This window comes from Protopterus annectens, chromosome 4.part0, assembly GCF_019279795.1.
Source record: "Protopterus annectens isolate FY-2018-M chromosome 4.part0, PAN1.0, whole genome shotgun sequence".
Taxonomy (NCBI): domain Eukaryota; kingdom Metazoa; phylum Chordata; order Ceratodontiformes; family Protopteridae; genus Protopterus; species Protopterus annectens.
This window is the reverse complement of record NC_056733.1, coordinates 662133884-662149497: the sequence shown is the minus strand read 5'-3', so window position 1 is coordinate 662149497 and position 15614 is coordinate 662133884. Positions and strand designations below refer to the sequence as shown.

The window sequence follows — 15614 nt, the reverse complement described above, 5'->3', positions numbered from 1 at the left end:
TTCGGTGCAAACGTCACCCCCTGTCCCCCCAAAGGCCCTTTTAACATCCCTGATACTTATCCCGCACCTCACATCTCCATAGATCAAGTGCTAAAGGCCCTATCCAAGGCAAAGAACATAGCTTCCATGGAATCTGATAGAATCCCAGGCTGTATTCTACACTATCTCTAGCAAGAATGGTCTGCCACTGAGCATCTTAATCAAACATAGCCGAAGTAAAGGCTTCATTCCAGCAGAGTGGAGAACTGTCATTGTCATCCCCTTACACAAAGGTGGTGCCACTACTGACCCTGGAAACTATTGCGCCATTAGCTTGACAAGTCTGACCTGTAAAGCCATGGGAGCATATCATTACGGATCTCATAAACAAGGACATAGGCAATATCCAAGCACTTGACTCCACCCAATTCGGAACTGTCAAGGGCAGATCTTGCCTGTTGAACCTGGTTGACTTCTTTGAGATGATTACCAAGGCCCTGGATGAGGAAGGGTCAGTGCATACAGCTTACCTTGATTTGGCCAAGGCCTTTGACACAATCTCCCACTCGGGCATCATCGAAAAGCTAACACAACTTAGCGTAAATCCCTATTTCATCAGGTGGGTGGCCAACTGGCTCACCAACAGGACCCTCAACGTCAAAATAGGTGCTTCCACCGCTGATAGCAGACCTGTCACTAGTGGAGTTCGTCAGGGATCTGTCCTGAAGCCCCTACTGTTTGGCATCTACTTCTTAGAGGTCCAGGCAAAGACAAAAGGCCTGTGGCTGACCAAGTTTGCAGACGACTGTAAGTTGGGTACTGTCACTGATTCCCCAAATGATGTTAACATACTGCAAGAGGGTCTCACAGCAACTAATGACTGGTGCCAAAGTCATGCCTTCAAGCTAAATGCAAAAAAATGTATCATCCTACCATTCGGCAAAAACATGGCTTCTACTGATTACCACATCAACGGCAACCCCCTAAGCACACAACCTGTGATGAGACACCTGGGCACTTAGGTTGATAACAACCTCACATTCGACCATCATGTAGTGGCAGTGGTCAGAAAAGCCTTTTACTTGGTTTATCTCATAAGTAAAGGGATTGCATCCAGAAAAAAGGAGGTTATTACCGCTCTATACTCCTCCCTCAATAGACCAATAATTGAGTATAAAGTCCCATCTGCACCAACTGGAAAGGCAACTGAAATACCTCACAGAGAGAATCCATGGCCTCCAACACCTGTTCTGTGTGTACAGGCTCAAATCACTATCGCTCTATTCGGTATCATACAGATTGCTCAGGGGTGATGTGTCTCGCTTACAAGGCAATCTCGGACCTTACCCAACTAGAGATGGTCCATATCCGTAAGTCTAACTTCTCATGCATTATTCACTTGAAAGGTCTGAAACTAATATGAAACATCAACAAAACTGTTGGGAGATAGACTACCTCGTCTCTGGAATAGACTTCCCATACATGTCAAACAGAGCACCTCGCTGACCCTCTTCAAAGGCAACCGTGATGAGTGGATGGGAAGCCACATATTTGTCCCAGGGGTTCCACCAGTGTCCCTGACTGGCAGGGGGCGACAGGTGCTGACTGAGGTTTCTTTTTAGGGATAAACTCTTGGCTAGGCTTGTAAGGGCCCCAGGGTCATTAGCCTAGTAATTTCCTATGGTCCTATTACATACCTGTCAGACAACTCCTGTTTTGCATGATTTGCCTTTAAAATCCTAAGTCTTGCCTACATTACCTTTCACAGTATCTACCCTCTATATTTAAAAAACCTGCAGAAGCCCTGTGCCCTGAAAAGGAACCTACAGTCATCAACTGAAAAACTGCTGGTTGTTCTAACACTGATCTTGAAACATCTAGTAAACTACCCTTTTGCCTTCTATGCTCAGTTCTTGCAATTCACTCTTGATTCAGGCACGTATTTTTTCCTAGACCTCCCACAGGGAATTCTCTGAAATACCACTTGTATAGGGCAGCTCATCTCAATCTTCTTACAGAACTTCCTCTGTTTTGGACACCTTATTTTTAAGTTGCTGATTATTTATACATGCCTAATGTTGTCAGTGTTTTATTTTTGCGGTTCTTATTAGCATTTTGCACTATAACATTCTGTGTGCACAACAAAGTCAAATGTATAATTTAAAAAATAAAGTCAATACATTTATAATTTTAAATTTTTATACAATCTGTATAATTTCAGAAATAAAGCTAATACACATAATTTTAATTTTTATAAAATGTGTAGAGATTATTTTACACAACGTATGGTACAGAACAGTGGTGATTCCAAGATTAATCTACAGCAATGAAACCTGGGCAAGGAAGGCAACAGTAGTTGAGGAAGCTAGAGGTGATGGAGATGACATGTCCCTAAAACAGGTGGTAGGATGTACACTGTGGGACAAGACAAAGGTATGATAACAGAGCAGGAGCAAAAGCAGCACCAACTGCAGAGGTCAAACAGAATTGGTGGTTCAGGCACATGCACAGGAAAACAGAAGACAGTCTGGTGAGGATGATTTGGGAGAGAGAGGAAGAAGAAATGAAGGTATCTCCAGCAAACAAAAATGATACACTCTGTGAGAGACAAGACAGTTAGGCATGACTCTCAAAGAAAGTAAGAGTAGCACTGAATGGAGATGGATGGTGACAGCTGATGCAACACCCCAACACCATGTAGAAAATGGGAAAACGGGGGTTGATTTTTATTCAATCATCATATAACCTTGCAAATATAAATACTCTAACAAAATAAATGTATGCTGCACTATGAGAAAGGGAACACTGCCTGACTGTTTGGGATTTTTTTTTTATATGACAGCTTTATTCGGGTAGTTACAATAAATTTCAGGGTGTAGTATTCATGCATGGTATACCTTGTTACAAATTCTTATACACTCCCCACCTATATTCACAATCCAAAATAGATCTTGGAATTAATAACATGACACTAACATCTTTTCAATCAACATTCCCCTAGCTACTAAACTTACACTAAGAGTTGTCTAAAATGTTATAAATTAAACTTCAATTCACTTCAATTCTGATTCAGTTGTCCTGAAAGCGAAAGAGGCTGTCCATGAGAAATTAGAGTTGTGTAAAATCTTACCATAACAATAGAGTCCTTTCTCTTCACTGTTGCAGTACTCTTCACAGTAGGAATCTCCTGCCAAGGATATCCCAACATCCGGCCAGTATACTAAAGCCTTTAGACCTTGCATGAGCCTTACATCACACTTATGATCCCTGTACAGGATGTAGGGCATAGAAGTGGTAAATGAATGCAATTACCCAGAACAGAATTGCCCCAGAAAAGAAGCGTCTCCATAGGACAAAAAGACCATGCACATCCAGAAGGAGAAAATGCATATGAAAAAGGGAGGCCCTCCTCCAGGAGGGGAAACAAAAGAAAAAAAAAGGGGGGGGTGTGGAGGGAGGGACCAGATACTGCAGCAGTGGAGACAAGGACATCTATTGTTATGGTAAGATTTTACACAACTGTACTATATCATGTCCTTCTACATCACTGTTGCAGAATCCTTCATAGAAGGGGGAGTACAAAAGCTCAGGAAAAGAAATGTGAGGTAGAAGGCTGGGAAAAGTCCTCAACAAACATGTAGAATGGTTCATGCAAGACCTTCTCTAGCCATAGAAACCATATTCAATTTATAATGCTTAGTTAAAGGTACGCACTGAAGACCAAGCAGCAGCTTCAAGGATGAAATTGGTGTCCAACACCTTGAAGAAAGCACCAGAAGAGACAATGGCTCTAGTAGAATGAACTTTAACAGGAGATGACAGACATTTGCCATGAAAAGAATAACAAACGGAAATTATCTTACAAATCCAGGAGGAGATGGTTTATGCAGAAACAGCCAAACTAAATGTAATAGAATAAAAAGAAACTAAAAGCTGATCAGATTTATGAATGGCCTTAGTTTTATCGAAGTAATACCTGAGCTGTCTGTGCAAATCTAAGGCATTATCTCACTAGCAGACTGAGGTGATGGGGCAAGAAAGGATGGGAGTTGAATTGCCTGATTCAAAGACAACTCACTGACCACCTTGGGCATAAAAGAAGAATTAGTATGAGGGGACAAGCTGTCCCTGTGAATAAACCCAAAAAAAGGGGGGGGGTGTCCGTAAGGGCCTGAAGCTCAGAAACCCTCCGAGCAGAAGTAACAGCAAGTAAGACAGTCTTCTGCATACAATGTTGCAGAGAAACTGAATCTGCCAGCTCAAAAGGAGCTTGGGGTCAATTTTTCTAAAACAAAATTAAGAGTCCCAGGGAGGAGGAACAGCCTTTCTTGGGGGCCTAAGATGCAGGACGCCTTAAAAAAACTGTTTGACCTCAAAGCGAGAAGCCAAAGGAGGATTCAAGCAGAAACAGCTGACAAATGAGCCTTTACAGAAGAGTAGGCCAAGGCAGACTGAGGCAACTCTCACAAATAGGAGAGAACCATAGGGACTCCCAAGGAAAAGGATCCTGGTCATGAGCATGGCACCAAACAGAAAATCTTTTCCATTTGGACATGCAAGATTTTCTGGTTGCAGGTTGTCTTGCCTCCTGTAAAACGTTAAGCACATTCTCATAAAAGAGGTGCCTAAAAAGAAACAAAACCCTATCACCCACAGTGTCAGTTGAAAAGTGGACAAGTGAGGATGGATAAGTGACCCCTTGTCCTGTGTGAAGAGGTCTAACCGGTCAGGTAACTTGTGATGATTGTTCCTGGTCAGATACATTAAGGCGGGAAACCAGTGCTGTCATGGCCAAAAAGGAGTCATCAGCAAGATTTTTGGGGAGTCCAGCTGAATCTTCTGCATGACTCTTGGAAGTAGAGGAAGGGGAGGGAATTCATAGAGAAACATCTCCTTCCAAAGAAAAGAAAGGATGGTCCATCTTCCATGCCAGATGACATGGCACTTGGAACAGAAAAAAGGGAGTTGCCTATTCATAGGGGAAGCAAAAAGATCTACCTAAGGAATACTCCACTGATGGATTATGTCCAGAAACATATCTCTGTGAAGCATCCATTCCTGAGCCTGTGTTTTGGGCCTGCTCAAGGTATATGCCACCAAATTTTGCTCTCAAGGAACACACATTAACAGTTAAGTGGTAACTGAGAGCCATATCCCAGGCCTGAAGAGCCAACCTGCAGAGAAAATAAGATCGTGTGACCCCCCCCCCCACCCCCGCTTGTTGACATACATCACTGTGGTGTTGTCCATGTAAACCTTCAAAGGGCCTAAACAGAGAGAGAGAGCATGAGGTGAAAAACCTGCAGGGCCAGAATTAGAGCTCTCATTTCTTTGATACTGACATGGTCTGACCTCTGATGGCAGGGCCAATGACCATGGTCTTTCAGATGACCACAGAAACCCTCCCCACCCCATCTCTGAAGCATCTGTGAATAGTTCTTGAGAAGGAACCAGAGGCTGAAAGTACAAGTCTTTGTTGAGGGGAAACTTGCTGAATCTACCACTCAAATTACTGCTTTAGACAAGGAAGGAGGAGTACCCTGAAATGTAGTGGGTGTCCATGCTGAAGCCAAAATGACTTGAGGTACCACTGAAGCTTCCACATGTGCTGTCTGGCAAAAGGAAGCATTGGAATAGAAGAGGCCATGAATCTCAGGGCTCAAAAAAAAAAAAGTACTGTTGTGTACACTTAACATAAACGTAGATGTTCAAGTGTATTCACTGTTGCAGTCATCACACTTGGGTTATCTGCCTGCAGGTGCCTCAGTCGGCTCGAATACCAAAGACTTAGTATTTCTGCATCGGTTGCTGTCACTTCAGGACTGACGGCAGGTCGTCAGGGGTATAAAAACAGGCAGCTGACACCATTACATCAGTTTTTCTTGACCCAAATGTCAGCAGCCCCCCAAATAGAGAGCTAAGTTATGGTGGGAAAACACCACCAGTAAAAAGTAAATACCAATAGCCCTGTAAGGGGTGAATAATAGACACAGAGAGACAAGGGGGCTTGAGGGTGGGAAACCAGGAAACCAAAGCTGAAGAATGGGTGGAGGCAGTCAAGAAGAGTTGGGGCCGGCTAGTATGCCCTGCAGGACTGCTGTTGCAAAGCCCGTCCTGGATTTGGAAAAGATAGGCAGGTGGTAATACTTGGTGAAGGTGTGAACAGAACTCCAGGAAGCAGCTTCCAGAATGTCCCTGGTAGGGACTCCCCTGAGGAATGCTGTAGAAGTAGAAGTTGCCCTAGTGGAATGCGTTCTGTCCTCCTGAGGGGTTAGTTTCCCACAGTGTTTTTAGCAGAAATGGATACAGTGTGCTATCCATTTGGAAATTAATTGTTTTGAAATGGCCTTGCCCACTGCCCCTGGTGCAAAACTGACTAGTAACTGGTCAGACTTCCTGAAAGGCTTAGTCCTATCAAGATAGAATCTGAGCTGTCTGTGCACGTCTAAGGAGTGCAGGATCCATTCCCCTTTACTTTGAGGGTTAGGGAAGAAGGTTGGCAAATGGACAGATTGGTTGAGAGACACACTAGACACCACTTTAGGCATAAAGGAAGGGTTAGTCCTGATGGAGACCCTGTCAGCATGAAAAATAATGAAGGGTTCCACAGCCATAAGTGCTTGTAGCTCAGACACTCTTCTAGATGAAGTGATGGCCAGAAGCAAGGCTATTTTCCAAGACAGAATTTTTAACTCTGCTGATGCTGCAGGCTCAAAGGAGGGTAGCGTGAGTTTTCCAATACAAAGTTAAGGTCCCAAGCAGCGGTGGGGGCTCTCCTTGGTGGTCTTAAGTTGTTTGCACCTCTCAGAAACCATTTGATGAGAGAAGAGAGGTGGCTCAGTGTTGTAATGAGCCGAGATGGCAGAGGCATGGATCTTAATGGAAAAGAAGGCTAGGCCTCTGTGGAGTATATCTGCTAGGTAATCCAAGATTAGAGATAAGGAGGGCAGTGTTGTGTCTCCTCCTTTAGAATGAATCCAGGAACAATACCTTTTCCACTTAGCATAGTATTCCCTTGTACTGGGTCTTCTGGCTTCAAGAATGACGTCCAGCACCTGCTTGCTTAGGCTGGTCACTGGGGGAAAGCTGAAGGAATAAGCCAGGGTGCAAGATTCTGGGTTTGCAGTTGCGGATGCAAGATCTGTCCCCCCTGCTGAGTGAGGAGGGCTGGGATCTGGGGTAGGTGCCAGGGCGGCACAGGTGACAGGCTGTGCAGTAGTGGATACCAGTGCTGGTGTTGCCAGTCTGGGGGAATCAGGATTGCCCTTGATCAGTCCTGTCTTATCTTGAGTAAAATTCTTGTGAGAAGAGGCAGAGGGGGAAATGCATAGATTGAGAGATTTACCCACCGGAAGGAAAAGGCATCCACTTTCCAGGCCCTGCTGTGGTGTCCTGGTGCAGAATTTACTGAGCTGGTGATTGCAGGGAGAGGCAAAAAGGTCCACCTCCAGGGTCCCCCATTTCTGGGTTAGAAGGCTGAAAGTGCTGGGGTCTAATTGCCACTTGTGTGGGTCTAGGAGATTTCTGCTCAAGTCATCTGCCAGAGAGTTTTGTTTGCCTGGCAGGAATTGAGCTTGCAGATGAATATGCATGTCCAAGGCCATGTTCCACAGGGCCATGGCTAGCCCTGCAGAGTGGGTTCCCCCCTGCTTGTTGATGTACCACATAACTGTGGTGCTGTCTGTTTTTATTAGCAGGGGTCCTGGTGAGAGTAGGGATCTGAAAGCTGCATGCTGAACAGCTAGCATCTCTTTTTGGTTGATGTGCAGATGAATTTGACTTGGGCTCCAGTAGCCCTGAATGCACTTGTCGTCCAGATGTGCCCCCTAGGCATAGTCTGTGGTTAGGGTCTGGGCAGTGAGGGGTTGAGTAAAGGCAAGTCCCTTGTTGTGGTTGCATGCTGCTACCCACCAAAGAAACTCTGTCCTTAGACAAGGTATGATAGGTATGACGGTTTCCAGGTCCTGAGAATGTTGCCACCAAAGACTTTTTAAGTACCACTGAAGTTTCCTCATATGCAGTCTGGCATATGGAATTAGGAGAATACAAGAGGCCATGAACCCTAGGGCCTGCAGGATTTTCCTTGCGGATAGCTTTGTTCTGGTGGCCATTTGAGCGAAGTAGCCTGTTAGATGGGCTTGTTTTTCTGGAGTAAGGAATGCCATCTGGGATGCTGTGTCCAAGCTTGCTCTCAGGAATACAATCTTTTGACTGGGGACTAGTTTTGATTTCTTTTCATTGCTAGTGTATCCCAGGGAGGTTAGAAGGTTCTTTACAAATGTCAGGTGCTGCAACAGCTTTTCCTGACGGTCTGCCTGAATCAGGCAATCATCCAAGTAAGGGTAAATTTGAATCTTTCTCTGTCTGCAATAGGCAATAGCTGGAGCCAGGCATTTTGTGAAGACTCTGGGAGCAGTGGATAAGCCAAAGGGAAGTGCAGAGAACTGATAATACATAGATCCTGCCCTGAAACGTAGGTATTTCCTGCATGAATCCCTGATAGAGATGTGCAGATAGGCTTCTTTTAGGTCTAGGGTGGCAAACCAGGCATCTTTGGACAGCATAGGAAGAAGCTGCTGAAGGGTGAGCATTCTGAATTTTGGTACCACCAGGAAGGTGTTTAGAATGGAAAGATCTAGGATTGGGCACCAAGTGTCCTCTTTTCTGGGTACCAGGAAAAGTCTGAAATAAAATCCTTGCCATATCTGTTCTGTAGGAACAGGCTGAATTGCCCTTATGGAGAGTAGGGATTGAACTTGGTTTTGTGCCTCTGCCCATTAGTTTGGAGGAAGGTCTGGGAACCCTTTTGGGATTGGCAATGAGTAGAAGTAAAATTTGTACCCCTGGGATACAATGTTGAGGACCCATCGGTCTATGGTGATGGAGGTCCAGTTTTATGCATGATGGGCAAGTTTTCCTCCTAGGTGCACGAGTAATTAGGCAGAGGTGCAAGAAAAAAGGATCCCCAATGGGGTACATAGCTTCAGATGATTCGATTCAGAAAGGAAACCTCAGGTAGCAGCCGACTGGCACTCATATGAACGGCTTCTGCTTTGGGCTCCTCTGCAAGAAAGAGTGATGTAATGGTGTCAGCTGCCTGTTTTTATACCCCTGACGTCAGTCGAAGTGACAGCAACCGACGCAGAAATACTAAGTCTCTGGTACTCGGGCTGACTGAGGGCTACCTGCAGGCAGATAACTGATAACCCAAGTGTGATGAATGCAACAGTGAAATACTAAGAACATCTCTCTGTATGAAATAGCAGGAAGAGGAAGATGAAACAGAAAGAAAGCTGACAAGGACAGAAGTTTTGGAAGTCAAAGAAGCACCAGCATTGGTACTGTCTGAATCCTGCAACCAAGATACACATGGTCTAGGAAGGGAATTGGGACAGACTTTTGAAAGTTGCCAGTGAACCCCAGACTTTAGAGGAGAGACATGGTGAACTTCAGATCCTGTAACAGGCAACGGAAAAGGTGCCTGAAGCAACACGTCGTCCAGGTAAGAAAACATCTGAATGCCTTGAAGCCTGCAAAAGGCAATCACAGGAGCTAGGCATTTTGTGAATACCCTTGGGGCAACAGAGAGGTCAAAGGGCAAAGCAGAGAACTGAAAATGAGAGTAAGAAACAGAGAAACATTAAAACTTCCTGAAGAGAGGTTGAATAAGAATATGAAAGTAAGCATCCTTCAAATCCAGGTACACTAGAAAAGCCTGGAGTAGAATAAAAAGAACCAGGGTTTGAACAGCAAGCATTTGAAAGGTAAGAACCTTGAGAAAGGTGTTGAGCAGGGACCAGGAACATTCTGGAGTAAAAAACATTTCCTACCTGAGAAGGCGGGACACATTGAATAATTACCTGGCCCAGCAGGAATCCAAGAACTTCCAAGAAATGAAGAAGTTGCTCCAAAGGAGGGAGTGATTTTCACACCAAGACATAGCCCTGATGGATGACAGAACCCAAGAATCTGAGGATATGATATGCCAGTTTGGAAGACAGAGGGACAGCTGAAGGGACAAGGGAACCTGGCCAAGGGGTAGAGGGGGCAAAAAGTCAAACAGAAGCAGGCTTGCCTGATAAAGAAGGCTTCTGAGCCACATAAGCCTGAGAAGACTTAGCAGAAAGAGCTTGCCTACCACCCTTACTGCCTTTGGTGGCCTGATGAGGCTGCAGCTGAACAAAAGCAAACCCAGTAGGATACTTCCTCTGGAACTTTGGGATAGGGGATACAAAGATATGTTTAAGATTCTGCAAGGCTTTAGCTTTTTCTTCAAAAGACTGAAAGATTTCAGCAGCAGTGGTCCTAGAGATATTTTTGTTATCCAAAGAGGCATTCAGCAACTTGACCTTAGCGTCTTCGGGTAAGGACTGCAGGCGAAGCAAAGAATAACACCTCATGACAGACCCAGAGGCAGCAGTTCTGGAAGATACATCAGCAGCATCATAGCTACACTTAATAGAGCCACCTGACAGGTAGAACATAAACTAGACAGAGCAGAAGATTTTGCTTCAGAATCAGGGAGAACAGAAAATGACTTGACACGCCTGGGCAATCAAGGCCAGAGCATATCTGGTCATGTGGGTGTAATAATTAATGGCCAGAAAAGCCAATGTAGAAGCAGTACAAACCTTTACCAATTCCCTCCACTACTCTATCTTTATCTGAAGGCAAAAACTTGGAAGAGGGCAAAATTTAGAAGACTTGGCAGAGGAGAATGACACCAAAGCAGGGTCAGCAGAAGGACATTTAAATAGGAACTGACAATACTCAGAGCCTTATAACACTTGCCAGGAGAGGCAGAAGCAGTTATAGAGGTGTCTAACAAGGCAGCCAGTACAGGAGGTACTGCAGAAAGTTTAGGAATATCCACCTGAAACAGCTCATAATACCTTTTCTGGATATCAGACACTTGAGGAGAATCTCATTTGAGGTATTCCATCATTCTAGCCATAGTGTATCCAAAACACAATTCCTCAAAAGAAGACTCAGGACTTACAGACTCTTCTTCATGAGAACCATAAGCCAAAGACGAAGGCATCTGGGAAAAGTAGGACAGGGACTCATCACTAGACTCTTAAGTTTTCATCTGAGGAATCAGGTTCCCTAGCTCATCTAGAAGGAGTAGAAAGTCCAATGGAGGGGGGTGGGGAGTTAGGTACAGAAACCCCCGAGGAGGCTTCAGGGCCATTAAGGTATTGACGAGGCCCTTGGCAAACTCCTGTCATTCCCATTCAGGATCCTTAGGACATACAGAAGTATGCTTAGTCTTCTGCTTTTTCTTGGCAGGGACGTTAGCCCTGACAAACACTGGAGGCTCCAACTCTTGATATGATTCAATAAGAGTACCCAAAACCTCTTCCCTAACCAGAATCTGTGGAATACCTCCGGGGTCCTTTTAGATGATCAACCACTGTTACCCCTCAATGTCTGGGGCAGATGACTGCAAAACCTCAGAGGACATGTGAAAAGAAGAATCCAGGCTGGCTTTCAATGGGGGCATGAGAGGAATTTGATGTAGACACTGGACAACCTACACAGCTTTCATCCTCTTTAGACAGCCAAAGAATCCATCTGAGGTTTCTTGGCTGCCTTCTTGCTTAACGGGACATCGACGTTAGGAGATTCTGCCATGCTACCTCGGGCTAACAGTTTAAGCCTCTGGTTCTCAAGGCAGATGGCCAGGGAAGATAAGCGACTTCTAACAGTCTCGGGTACAAACGCTCTGCAAATGCTACACGACGTATGGCCATGGGTAGCACCCAGAAAAAAAGACACTGTTCGTGACTATCTTTATGGGGAATCTGCCTCCCACACTGACATTTTCCCTTCTTGGATGACATGAATTCTAGGCAACTAAAAAGTAACAAGTCCAAAGAAGAATAAAAAAAGGACCCCCAATGGGGCTCTTATCTGCTGGCTAGGTATTCAGCACATCAAAAGGGCTTTCAGACCAAAGCGTGATAATGGCATTCTTACTGAAGGCAAAGTTCTTCTGAGTAACTGCATCCATACATCATTCATCTTTATGTCCTACGTCCTGTACGAGGAACATACGTGTGACATATGGTGCATGCAAAGTCTAAATGCATTGGTATACTGGCCAGATGTTGACTTATACTGGGCAGGAGATCCCTACGGTAAGTGTGAAGAATACTTCAACAGTGATATAGAAGGACAATATCCAATTTAGCCCACTTTTTTTTTTTTTTTTTTTTTTTTTACACAAAAAAAGTCCTCATCTTCTTTTCCCTTTGTTAGTTTGTAAGTCTTAATGATTTAAGATACTTAATCCATCCCTAATTTAGGAATCTTTCCCATCCTCTACTTATCACTTTCATGGTCACCAGCACCAATTGGATCAGTTCTTTAGTATGTTTGGAATCCTAATCCACCTAAACCAACCGAGGAAGAATTTTTCTATAGTGAGTAGCCACCTGCTCCCAGTCACTGCAGAAATAAGGTCTTGGGTGTCATTCTAGAATCTAATTATGGACAGGCCCAAAAGTATGATTCCAGTCTCCCCTTATTCTTATGTTACATCTTAAGCATTGTGGACTTACCGTTACATTTTACGGAGTCTATTATCCAGGCTATACAAATATTTGTGCAAACATTCCAAAAATCAGAATTTCCTTTATTTGGTGACTCTCTGGAATGAGACAAAGTTCTTTCCATTTCTGTTTGGTAAACTGGGTCTTGACAATTCCCTCTCAGTCCTGCTATCATTCCAAGTACTTTCCTCACCAATGCTGGATGATTCCTTGGCAATTTTATTTGCTGAGTAGTCTTAATATCTGTTGCGCAAGTCCCAAAGACGATCAGAGATGGAACTTCTCTTAAAAAATGTATATATACTAATACAGATATCATTGTACCTCAGAGTAGGAGGAATATTCCAAGGTATCTCAAACTCAGACTTACTGTACATTCCTCAACATTTCTTAACCCAGTGTTTCCATTTCAAGAATCTAAAATATGGACCTTGGAATTACAAGTACCAGATCCACTGCACAAAGAAGTGAATGCAAGGTATGAGGTCAAGTCCCAACAAATGGGTAACACACATAGACTTCCAGATACCATAGATTTGTCTCTATTTCCTTGACCTTTTAAGAGTGTTCCAGCAAAAGATTAGGCTGTGTTGCAGGATCCTCCTACTGATCTCCCCTGTAGACACTTTCAGCTGTTGCTATTCTTCAGGCAGTGATACACGATAGGAGTTTTCCTCTCTTATTTCTACTGGTGGCTGCACTGAGCTACTGATACATAAACAGGTCTTCACATTGGGCTTCCCACCTTTACAGTAAAGAGTGTTTGTACAAATCTTGTCTAATTATGAAGCAGCTATACACTCTGAAGGCACTGATGTTTTAGGTACTGAAGAAGGAACTCTCCTGCAATGTAAATCAGGACTGTGATCGGAACCATGAGAACAATAAAGAATTGGCAGGCTCAGGTGCTAGGCACACTATCCCAGTGTGGAGCACGATGTGCATGCATGCACTCAGCAGTATAGAAGGGAAGGCAGACATTAGCATAACAAATTAAAAAAATATATATATCAAACAAACAGAATAAAGGAGTAACCCATTCACAGACCCATCAAGAATGGACCCCGATGTTAGATACTGCACTCTGCTGCAGACTGCTAACAGTACCTTTTTGAATTACTTGTCTTACCTGAGGCATATGTGCCATGTGTGGAGGGCTGGAATATGCAGTCTGGATGGATGAAGGATGGATAAAGAGAGGTGGCTGTGCTGATGGGAAACTGCTCTGAGGTGACTGTGCATTTGAACCTGGTGGGGTTGGATTAAGACCGGTATGGTAAAGTGCAGGCTGCTGTTGTGGGTTAGTCAATGAAAGTCCCTGAGCAGTCTGGTGCTGATGATGCTAAAAGAAAAAACAATTGATTAGCATGGCATTATTTACAGAAAGAACCTAACTTTTATTAGCAGCAATACTAAAAGCTAAGGACAACTAGAAGCGATAGTTACAGAACTGTGAGCAATCTAATAGCTAAAATCATTAATCACCATAAATGACAGAACAACTCAGTTACAGTGACGACTAATTTTACCTCAATCATGCACACTTCTTTCAAGTGTGAATGTGTGTGTTTGAGAGACAGACTGCATTACATATTTACATACACAAACACACTGCAGTGAGTAAAGACACTAGAGTCAGATTTCACATGTTACGTGCACTTTACTTACACTGATGAACAGGCAAAAACAAAAGTTATGTACTCACCATAACGATGCATCTGTGTTATCCATTTTCATTCTACCTCAACTGATGGTCTCGGATCCAACCTCAGATCCGACTTGGATATTTTCACTAGTCTCATAGAACCAGCTATGGAGCGCCTCCCTTTACCCACCATCATGGTATACCTCAGATCAAGTTTGCTGCCCAAACTCTAACATAAAGATGACACCATATAATTAAGAAAAAACAAAATAAAGGCATACAGAAAGGCTGGACCCCAAACAGGGAACAGGTGGGTTTCCAAAGGGGCATCCATTCGGTCTCACTAGGAAATTAAGGAAGGGGGGTGTTGGAGGGAGGAGAGTTCAGGAATAATGAAAATGGACAACACAGGCTCAACATTATGGTGAGTACATAACTTTTGCATCTGATGCTGCCATTTTCATTCATTCCTCAAATGAGCAAAAAAGGGGGTCTATATTAGAACACTGAAGTTTCAAAACTTTGAATGTTCTAATATCGACCCCTACTCAGCGAACGCTGAAAATAGCGAAGCTACAGAAAACCGATTTTTTTTCTAGGGAAAGAATTTGGTTGTCCATTTCTGTCGCTTTGCTATTTTCAGTGCTGTGGTGGATAGTTACGGGTTGGGATAAGGTAAGTGTGCGATTGGGCACGGGTTAGGTATGTGTGCGATTGTGTGGATATGAGGGTTAGGGCGGGTTAGGTGATTTAGGGTTAGGGTGCGGGTCAGGTAAGTGTGCGATTGTGTGGACATGAGGGTTAGGGCGTGGGTGAGGTGAGTGTGCGATAGTGACAGGCCTTAGGGTTAAGAGTTTGGGTTAAGGTAAGTGGATTGTTAGTGGTGTATGTACAGTTTAGTGTAGGGTTAGATGTAAGACTTTAGGTGTATGTATGTGTATTGCTGTTTGTTTGGTGTGCTTGTGTTGTGTGTATGTGTTTTGGAACAGCAAATATTTTCCCTAGGAATAAATTCGCTGTTCTGCATGTTCGATGTAAGCGTTCGATGAATAGGGGTCGATATTAGAACATTCGAAGTTTTGAAACTTTGATTTTCTACTACAGACCCAAAAAAGGTATAAGCATTAGACCAAATGGCAGCTGCACAAATATCATCTCTGGATGCTCTTAACCAAAAGGCAAATGAAGAGGCTACAGACATCACAGAATGTGCTTTGGGGGGGGGCTTAGGTAGAGAAAAACCTTTTTCTTTACAGACAAAGGATATACAGTCAGTCAACCATTTAGCCAGGGTCACTTTAGACACAGTTTTACCCAATTTGTTGCGAGACAAGGACACAAATAATTGGCCAGTTTTCCTGAAATCTTGGATGCTGTGCAGATGAAATCTAAGCTGCTGATGTATGCCCAAAAGATGCAGCATATATTCTCCATTA

The 15614-nt window shown here is 43.8% G+C and overlaps 1 protein-coding gene across 1 annotated transcript in view; it reads right to left on the bottom strand.

Moving 5' to 3' along the window:
- Nucleotides 1-15614, bottom strand: part of ATXN2 (ataxin 2) — a 2781632-nt gene that overhangs the window by 158623 nt on the left and 2607395 nt on the right. Inside the window, exon 27 of the mRNA XM_044068622.1 lies at nucleotides 13663-13875. Within this exon, the coding sequence (XP_043924557.1) occupies nucleotides 13663-13875 (213 nt within the window). The remainder of the gene's footprint in view (nucleotides 1-13662; nucleotides 13876-15614) is intronic.